The sequence below is a fragment of the Protobothrops mucrosquamatus genome, unplaced genomic scaffold (assembly GCF_001527695.2).
Source record: "Protobothrops mucrosquamatus isolate PMUCROS unplaced genomic scaffold, P.Mucros_1.0 scaffold94, whole genome shotgun sequence".
Classification (NCBI taxonomy): Eukaryota; Metazoa; Chordata; class Lepidosauria; order Squamata; family Viperidae; genus Protobothrops; species Protobothrops mucrosquamatus.
Window position 1 is genome coordinate 355,928 of NW_015386469.1, and position 10,460 is coordinate 366,387.

The following is a 10,460-nucleotide window of genomic DNA, read 5'->3' on the forward strand; positions in this document are numbered from 1 at the left end:
CCCTGATCTAGATTATACTAAACACTGGGTCATCCTTTCAGATATATTCACTATTGCAGAGGGACTGGCAGAGATTGCATAGAATTACCCAAGCAATTTGGGACCTTTCCTGCAAGGTTCCCCATTGACTTTCTTCCTTCAAACTTCCCAAGAAAGAAGAGTTGCCAGTCCAAAGCTGCCGCCATGCTCCTGCCCTCATCTGCAATCACATGATCCCCATTAACTTTCTCCCTGCAAGCTTCCCCATTGATTTATGACTGCAGATATTATATTACTATATCCCTAAAATCACATATTTAGGATTAAAGGCTGTCAGCTCACAAACAAGAAGCTGCATTACCAAATGTGTTACAAGAGTGAACTTAGATGAGATAGAGTAAAATCACCATTGTGTCATTTATTATGAAACTTTTACACCTCTTATTTTAAAACACCTATCAGACAGTAGCAAATAAATACTTTAAATCTCCAAAAATTAAATTATAGCTTTCATCAGTAAACTATCCAGAAGCTTTGGAAAACAGGAAGTTCTTAATTAAATCTTTTTTTTTTAAAAATTGTTTGTTAGTCCTGATAGGTTCTGATTAAACTTTAGGGTTAGTGGTTAGTTGCTCAGAATGAGCTTTGCACACTGACTGTATCAAATTTCTTGGACAAAAATTAAGAATGGGTGATAATTTCTCTAGAAGAATGACTAAAGTAGTAATGAATCAATTATCATTGCATTGATTATAGCAGAGAGGTTTATAGTTCAATATGACTTAATAACAAATTAGAAGTGTAAATGAATCGTGGGCTCCTGCTATATAAAAATAGGCACTATATTTCTCTATATATGTGGGTGTGCTACAGAATTATCAAAGGGAGGGCATCGTTCTTTTCTTTCTTTGTGCGCTTGTTCTCAATACATACACACACACACATTGAACATTTGATGACAAGTGGATTAATATTTAGGTGAGGAGTTTTGAAATAATTCATCAAAATTTGCACAAAGGGCTAGGTAAATGATTACTTTTCTAAGATGGGAACAAGACTGTTGGGAAAAATAAAAGGTTTGGAAAAATAAAATATCATTGGTAAAAGCTGATGCCTTAAATATGGCTCTGCCAGTGCAAGGCAAAGTTTTTCTTAAAATTCCAATATTGGAGCCACAGTAATTTATAGGATCTTAGGGGCAGGCAAGCACAAACTTCATTCCAGGACAATAAAAGAAAAATTAGCTGTTTCTTTATGGGGGAGGGGGGGAAGTTCTTCTAAAGATCCTCCTTTCATGGCTAAATATTTTATTACTGTTCCTGCTGGTGGTTTTCTCAGCCAACCCTTTGCCAGCCCAGGGAGACAAACACCATATTTGGTCATCAGGACGGGAAATTCAGTCTTCGTGTTTTCCATATATAGAGACTGCTCCTACTGTTCCCTCTACTGCATTCCTGAGAGGATATTTGATTTTCTATTTGCATTCCTTAAGAGTAAGACAATTTATTGTGGTTCAAAAAGCTCTGGCTGTTAAAGGCTAGCTGCTATAGTCCATCACAACAAGAAGAGAGCTTTGGTTGCAGCCTATCCTGGAGCCAAGTTAATTTTTTTTTCTCACAGACAATTGCTGTTCTAATCATATGTTAATAAATGACAGAATCCAGCCTCTCTGGACAACACACACATACACACACACACACAAACACTAAAGCTGTATTTTGTCTATACTAATATCTATGCCTATGGTCTAGTTCTAAAACAGCCTTACGAACAGTTTGGACTTCTATCGCTTGAATTACAGTAAAGCAAATTCCTTAGTCACCATGTAGCCATCTTGAATGTTGTTATCGTCAGATGATGTCAGTTATAGTCATGAACTGTGGCTTTAGTGTTGACTTTTTAGAGTATCTCAATTTGTCTTGATGGGGGGAAAAGGTGCTTTAGTAGCTGGCTGATGGCTCTCAGCATCTCTGCTGGAATGGGGAAGCTGATGGGCTCAACTTCTCCTTTAAATTTGTCTATTGTTAGTTTACTAGAGTCCATGCCTTCTCCTCTTTCCACTCTTAGTCATCTGCTAAGCTGCACTTTACTCTGATGGCTGCTCCAATTCTTTTCTGCTTCTCCCACATAAGAAGTTTTCCCCAATGCAAACCCATCCACAGATACTAGCAGTGGCTTCCGTTTATACTTGGATAATTGGTATGTCCAGGTGCTGCTTGGGCCCACTTAAAGTACCCCAAGAAGAAAAAAACAAAGGAAAGACAGAGCTCATGCTGGCCACTCCAAGGCTGATTTAACAATTTTTAAGACACATCAAGCAATATACTAAATATACTGCAAATAGAATGCCATGGAATTGGCCTGCAAAATACTGCAATATACAGAAAACGTTACTATGAATGCAATAGAGTAATAAATACAACAAATGCCTTATGAGTAATCCAGATTTTGCATAAAAAACAGAAAAATCCTAATGTGGATTGGCCACTCTCATACTTGAGACTATTTCCTTTGATGGATATCAGATTGGTAGTCTTGGTGATTTAAATCAGGGCTTTTCAACCTTTTCACCCATTGTACCACTTTTAGGATATGGCAGTATCCGAGTACCACCAGTTGCCTAGCAAGGTGTCAAAAACTTGATGACCCAAAAAAAAAAAAGGAAAAAGTAATAAAGTACAGGTAGTCCTCGACTTACAACAGTTCACTTAGTGACTGTTCAAAGTTACAATGGCACTGAAAAAAGTGCTCCCCCAAGCCACAGCCGAACAAGACACCTGCCCGCCCGGCGGCGCTCTTCCTCCTGTCCGAGGTTTTCATTGTTGTGAGCATTTCTGTTGAGGATTGGCAGCAGGGGTAGGGTGGGGGAGTGTTTTGTTTTTTATTCCCCCCGTCTTTTGGGTGGTTGCATCAGGTTTTGTTCACTTCACATGACCCTGGGCACTGTGACCATCATAAATATGAATCAGTTGCCAAGCATCAGAATGTAAATCACAAGACCCTGGAGATGCTGCAACATTCCAGCTGATTGGCGCTTCTTCTGGGCTCAGCAGAAGTGCCAGGATCAGTGCTGCTTTCCAGCTGATTGATGCTTCTTCAGGGCTCAGCAGAAGCACCAGGATCAGCCCCGAGCTCCAGCTGGAGCCTGGCGCTGATCCTGGTGCTTCCACTGAGCCCTGACAGCCCTGCAACTCTAGCCATCTCTCGCTCAGACTTGTGCAGTACTGCCACCGGTTCAGCTCATTCCCCTCCCCCGCTACCACTTTTCTAGGATGGTTGCGTACCACCTGCCAGGTGCCAATGTACCACAGGTGGTACCCGTACCACTGGTTGAAAAGCCCTGATTTAAATAATGTGCCATTTTTTGATATCTACCATTCTTTTCTTCTGAGTATCTTGCCTGCTGGCCCCAATTCCCTGTTTGCTATCTGATTTTTTAAAAACTTAACTGTACAGTCTATGTTATCCCTAATTATCCCTAATAATGTGATGCTTTACCTCTCCCTGTGTACTTTTTTCTAGACATTCTGTGGGACAATCTCTGTTAGGAAAAAAAGGTCACAAGTCCAGTAGCATTTTTTTAACTAATAAATTTTATTAAGAGGCATAAGCTTTTGTAAGACTGCTGATTTTCTGCTTTTATTTCTGAATGGAAGTTCAGAAATAAAATAATACAGTTTATGGCTGAGCAAATTGCTCACGTTAAGGTGTTCTGTACAGATCCTTACTTGTCGCTTTTTTCTCTGTGCCATTTCTGCAATTAGATCCTTTTATCTTTGCTGTGTTAAAGAAAATGTGTAAGAGAAAAATACTGATTTAATATCTCCAGACTTTGCCCTCCAAAAGAAGATAGAGGTACATTTAAAAAAGAAAAATGAAAAGAAAATTGAGCTATAGGACATCCTGATAGATCAGCCTTTTAGCCAAATTGGTTCCCTGAGTTGTATTGTAGACCAACATTATTGAAGGCATTAGATTGGAGAAAAAATGGTAATAATCTTCCATGCTATATGTTGTTCACCCTAGATAATGTACTATTTAGTGGTATTTAATGGTTCCACAAATATCCTAGTTGCCTATATTACAAATTAGGTCTAATATTTAAGCTTATAAAGATGACATCTGATATCTTTGTCCTTCCCAAATGACTGTAGTGGTTTGCAAGAAGAATCTGGATAGCACTACGGTGGCTGTGCATGGAGAAGAGATCTACTGCAAGTCATGCTATGGGAAGAAATATGGACCAAAAGGCTATGGATATGGACAAGGAGCTGGGACCTTAAGCATGGACAAGGGTGAAGCATTGGGGATCAAATCTGAAGAGTAAGTTGTACTAATAAAAAAATCTGCAAAGTCTGATTGCTTAATATATTGATTTGAATTTATATCATTATTCAAATACTGTGGTTATGAAGAAAGCAGAGGTTGCCTTGGTAAAAATCCAATTTGCAGCAAAATAGGCATTTAAATTTCTGTTCTGAAACATAATCCTAGGTCCCAAATGCAATTCACTGTAAACCTACTTAGATATAATTGTGACCTATTTATATGAAATGCTAGATTTTTATTGAACTATGGAGTGAAGGTTGATTTTTAAATGGGTAAAATAAGATTGGTAAATTTGTATACCCAGCATTCTCTAGATCCCTACAAGTCTTGTTCTCTGTTCAAATGTATATTCTTTTACTTCTGGGAAGTAAGCATAGCTAGAAGAACTGTGGATGCCAGAAAATGTTTGGCCAGTACTGGTTTTTATTCACTGAGATTTTGAAGTGAAAAGGAGAGTAGCTTACTAGATAGCAGGTTCCAGAGCCAACTATACATTCAGAGGAAAAGCTTAGAAGTTTGATTAAAATTACTTTGACCAGTAATTTAGCACAGAAAAATACCTATAGCAAATTAATTTGAAGGCTATAAGGCAGGGGTATCAAACTGCCGGCCCGCGAGCCAGACGCGTCATGTGGAAGCCGCACCCACCCCATTGCCGGCAATAGCAAAACTGTCCCGATACGTTGCACGACGTCACGTGACCTCGCGAGTTTGACATGTCTGCTGTAAGGTATAAAATTATGAATTTGTTGCAGAACACCTATAAACCAGCCTATTTATATCATTTTATTAAGAATTTTAATTACAATGGTTAAAAACTAATTCAAACTAAATTTAGAGAAAGAGGAGAGAATGGAAAGCATAAAAAGTGCAGGAAAAAAATGAAAAAGAAAAAAACCAGTCTGTGTTTGTAAGTCCTTGTCAATCTTTTTTAACTTGAGTATCCATTATTACAGTGATAAGAAATATTGAGAATATAAACAAATTCAATGGTCTTATAGTGTTTAATATTGTAATTTCAAAATTATGAATTCTTACTGCTTTCTCATATATCTTACACTCATCAGCTAAAATAAAATCAAAAATCAAAACCAGTCTTATTTTTTATGTATCTATGCCTAGAATACTGATGACTTCTTTCTTTATACCACCACCCCTTTTCCACACACTAAATTGGGAATCCCAAATATTTTCCTCTCTGACATTGTCTCTATATACACACCTGGAAACATGAAATGACTGTTTCCCTGCTTCAACCTCACAGATCTCATCCCCATTACCCAACCAACAATCCTAATGCATCCAGGATTGCCCAAAAGGTGGGTGGTGCTGATGGCTGCCCTCGCTGTGGACAGGCTGTCTATGCTGCTGAGAAGGTGGTTGGAGCTGGAAAGGTAAGAACTATTATTAGTAGATAGTAAATATGAATATATTAATTTAGGCTAAATTGGGCTTTCTCTTTTTGTGTTTATAAAAGTCTACTCTCCATATTACATTTTACACTAAATTTACTAGCTTTATTTGTGTAATAAATTCATAAGTGAATATGTTTGTAGGAAAGAATACAATACTCTTCTTTGAAATTCTATGCTTCAGGATGTCTAAAACGTGGAGAATGTGGTGCCTCTCCTCTTGCTTCTAATGTACAATTCCCAGCACTCTTCATCACTGGCTGCTGGGCATTTTATTCATTAATACCAAGGACAACTCAGTTTTCTATCCATGTGATAAAGGTTAGCAGTACAACTGAAACTAAGCGATTATCCAAGACTATAATTATTACTAAGAAAGATAGTTGGGGCATGCATCTGAAAATAAAAATGTTAGAATCAAGAAATAATCACTTGTTACATACAGATACGGTTGTGCATTATCTGCAAATTTAATGTTGTTAAGTTCTGCGAATTCAGAAAAAACATGCAAAATCTACTTTCTTTTTGTGAAAATGTTACAATTATCTTTCAAAGTGGAATATTTTCATACAGGCCAGTATAAGAAACAGGAAGCTGATAGAAGGACTTCTGGCCTTTTACATCAATTTTATGGAGGGCAGTGCTTTCCTAGTCAAGCTCATATAGGATATCAAAAGTGAAATTATTCACTTCTATACTAACAATATGTCTTCTGTATTATGTGCAGTCATGGCACAAGGCCTGCTTCCGATGTGCAAAATGTGGCAAAGGCCTGGAGTCTACAACTTTGGCTGATAAAGATGGAGAAATCTATTGCAAGGGTAAGAGCTGCTACTTCAGGATGTATCACTTATGTTCATACCTAATGGCATGTAATGATTACTTGCTAGTCAGGTATTGGATGCTAATGCAGATGTTCTCTTATGTAAAATTGTTGCAAAATCTACAAATACTGTTTATGCAATGGGTTATGATTTAGAGGTTCAGGAGAGTGCCAAGCAGATGCCTTACATGTTTCTTGTAACATTCGTTTACTCGTTTGATTTGCAATTTGATTATGGAGCAGCATGCCTTAGGTTATCTACTCGAGAGATGTTTTCTAATGCTTGATTGCTTTGGGGTATATAAGATACTATACCAAGTCACAGTTCTTTCAATTACTCCATTTAGCTGCACTTGCCAGTGGGAATGGCTAAGCAAACTAGATTAATAGTGGGTAGAAGTCCCATTGATCAAACCTCTATTGTATTTCTAAAAAGAGCATGACAGGCCAGGTGGAAAAAAAGTCTTAAAGCAGACAACCAGAAAACAGAAAGCTCTTGTTTTCTAAGCACATGTTCACTGGTAAGTCTGTAAACATGTTTACTGTTTATGACTCTTCCTGACCTCAGAGCCTGTTTAATCGCTGATTGTTTCTTCTGCTGCTTCTCTCCAACAGGTTGCTATGCCAAGAACTTTGGACCTAAAGGCTTTGGCTTTGGCCAGGGAGCAGGGGCACTTGTCCATTCTCAGTGAAGAACTAGATCCCAGCAGCTTTGAAGCATCCTTTCCAGCACTGAATGCTTCGCCACAGCTGAGTTTATCCCATCCAATCCTTAGCAAGAATAAGGCTATCTTGCTAGTTTGTATGTATTAGTAATACAGTAACAATCTGCTACTCCTTTTTGCTAGATGGGCAGTCTTTCAAAGGGCCTTATTCCACGGGCCCTTTGAAGCCATACAGTAGCCTCAAATTCACCATGGCTCATATTAGAATAATGGCCTCCTTTAACATACATCCATGCATTCAGTCTTCACTGACGTTTCAGACGGCTGCAGAACACATAGCTGCTTTTGAATAACAAATACTGCAACAGTTGTCTTCCAAAATCTTTTCCCAACCTGGGCCAGCATAAATAATTTTCATTAGAATATATTTTATGATACTAAGTTACACATTAACAGTCTCATAAATAAGTACTGTGGAAAGTATCAGTGATCATTATGTGCTAGGATGCAAAGCTGCGAATTAAGAAATGCCCAAAGGGACAACAAGTAAAGCACATTCCTCAAATTTTAGAGGAAATATAAATAAAAAACACTTTAACTCTCAAGCTGAAGTAAATACTGCATTTTCAACAAAAAAATATGTATTAATCAGTGGCCACTAATTAAGATGCTTTTGTATATTGGTTTGGTAGAATTCAGTTTGATTTTCAAAATTTCAAAGACCAAATTTCCAATTTTTGAAGATCAATATGCATCTGGGTTTTTTTAACATTCCTAAAATGTTTGACTTTAGAGACAATCAGAATCCACCATTTTTCCAGATTCCATTTTTTAGAAAACTGGGACTATTAATATCCATTTTGTTGCTGCTTCATTTTTGCATTTTTCCACTTAGCTGAATAATTACTGAATTCACATATTGTACTAAGTTAAAATGTGATTTGGTTGAATTTGGCTTTGTATGATGTATGAACCCAACTATTATAATTTAGAAAACATGGTTTGTAGCGTAGTGTGATGTTTGAACCAAGCAAAACAGCTTGTTCACTTAAAAACAAATCATATCTTAGATTCAGTGCCTTAGAATGATATGTGAATCCCTATTGGTAAAATTAAAAGGAGATTAAGATGGATTGGCATTCCTTTTTTTAAACTATGGAAAAGTAAGAATTGTAGATATCTTCATCTTTGGGACCAGAGTTGACAGTTCTAGTTCCTCCTTTTGTTAAACATAGAAGACTCCTGCTTTCACAGTCTTAAGTTTCACTGTTTTTTTAGTTTCTTAAACTGAAAAACCCAGTTCATGGACCCATATCATGCTAAATAGTTTTAGTATGAGCCTAATGCACATATTTTTCATTTATAATGCAGCCTAATTAATGATTTAATTCCCGTTCAGTACTTAATAAGGGGGTTAAATTAAAATGCAGTAATTCTGTAGACACAACGAAGAAACTATACCAGTGCTTTAAAAATAATTTAGAAAAGAAGCTTCCAAGTGCATGTACAATAGTAGTAATTACTATAATAGTAATAATTACAATTGTCCAAACATGACTTTCCCAAGATTTTACTAGGGTGGCAGGGACAGCCATATGATCCTAAGAAAATATATGGTTACTTTAAAATGCATTAAACAGGTCCTACCTTCATGCATCCCTGTGCTTTGAAGTTTCCTTTTGAAATGGAATCCAAAGTGTGGTATATTCCTATTACAAACATAAACTATGTTCAGAGAAATTTCTCTGCCTTTAATAAAGCAGTCAAAATGAATCTCGTGTGTGTTTTACAAAATTTTATTTTTTCAAATTTGATGGAATGTTGGAAAGAATTTATGAGAAGGGGCTCAGGGTTCCTTGTCTCTCCATCAGCAGGATGATTCTTTGAAAACAGAACAGTCAGGCCAAAGGTAGTATGGCAGAAGAAGCTGACAAAAGAAGGCTGAAGTTCCAAAATGGATCAGATCTAGTTAGCACTGGGACAGGGGGAAAAAAAAAATCACCCAGAACAATTAATGCAGAGGGAGGCAGAGCCTCTTGATTCTGCTGATGTTTCCATTGCAAAAGTTCTGCCTTTTCTAATGCTTCCCTTCTGGTCACATAACCACCCCCACTCGCATGACGTGTTGGGTCTACCATTAAGGAAATGGAAGCAGTTCCAGGAGCTGAATTTTGTATGCTTTCTTTTAATAAATGTAAAGAAACCCGCTTGTTTTAATCCATAGAGGAGTGCCTAAAGATTTGTAGTCACATCTTACAGAAACCAGAGCCAAAAGGATGTGGGGTTTTTTTTCTTGCCTTTTGTGTACACCCTCCTCCCCACCCCGGTCCCTTCACATGCCTGCCTAAGAGACCCAGATTAGAGAAAAACTCATTCCAAGAGTCACTGCTGGAAATCATGTGACCCTCCAGTCTGATCTCAGGAAGCAAATTCTAATATGGAAAAAAACTTCTGGGGTGTTGGGGATTTTTTTCAGATGACCTCTGACAGATTTCAACAAGAGAAAAGGCCAATCAGAATGCTTGAGCATTATGCTTACAACTTCTATGTCTGAATGAGACACAATTAAAGGTGGGCTTTTCAGATGAAGTTCATGCATTAAAACCTGTCCCTTTGTTTATTTAGTCCAAGTGGAGGTAGTGTGCTCCTTCACCAGTGTAATTTAAACACATTGTTTTGTGCTATATTAATTTCCATTTTAGTTTTATAGTTTTGCAAAGCAAGTTTTTTTTTTCTTCCTCATGTCAAAGGAGAATCTATTGGTATTTTTTTCTGCTCTGATTTTATTCACTTATAACTGGGTTTTTTTTTTCATTTCTTAGAATCTGTTCTTAAATTAACCTTCACTCTTTTTCCTATGGACTAAGAACATCTCCCCTCTCATTCTTTCAAGGCAGGCCACCCTCCCAGAATGATCCTAATGGTTTAGAATATTTACGCGCGCGCGCACACACACACACACACACACACACACACACACATAAGAACAATAAGGGCAACAAACTAAACCAAAAAAGTGAAAAAATAACATAAAAATCTAAAAGTGCAATGAGATATGAAAATAGAACAAGCAGAAAAATAAATAGAAAGATTTAAAGAAAGACAAAGGCTTTGGATATTCTTCACTGCATTCATAAGTGCAACCATGTTTTAACCTCTCTCTCTGAAGTTACATTGTGACTTTTTTCCCTTTGGTTTAGAATGATTTAGAGTCACTTGAAGTCAGAACTGAAGATAAGCATTTTACATGCA

General features: G+C 37.2%; 1 protein-coding gene across 1 annotated transcript in view; it reads left to right on the forward strand.

Moving 5' to 3' along the window:
- Nucleotides 1–8,981, forward strand: part of LOC107284459 (cysteine and glycine-rich protein 1) — a 29,121-nt gene extending 20,140 nt beyond the window's left edge. The window contains exons 3-6 of the mRNA XM_015812520.1: nt 4,134–4,302; nt 5,573–5,702; nt 6,448–6,541; nt 7,159–8,981. Of these exons, the coding sequence (XP_015668006.1) occupies nt 4,134–4,302; nt 5,573–5,702; nt 6,448–6,541; nt 7,159–7,235 (470 nt within the window). The 3' untranslated portion in view covers nt 7,236–8,981. The remainder of the gene's footprint in view (nt 1–4,133; nt 4,303–5,572; nt 5,703–6,447; nt 6,542–7,158) is intronic.
- The last annotated feature ends 1,479 nt before the right edge of the window (nt 8,982–10,460 follow it).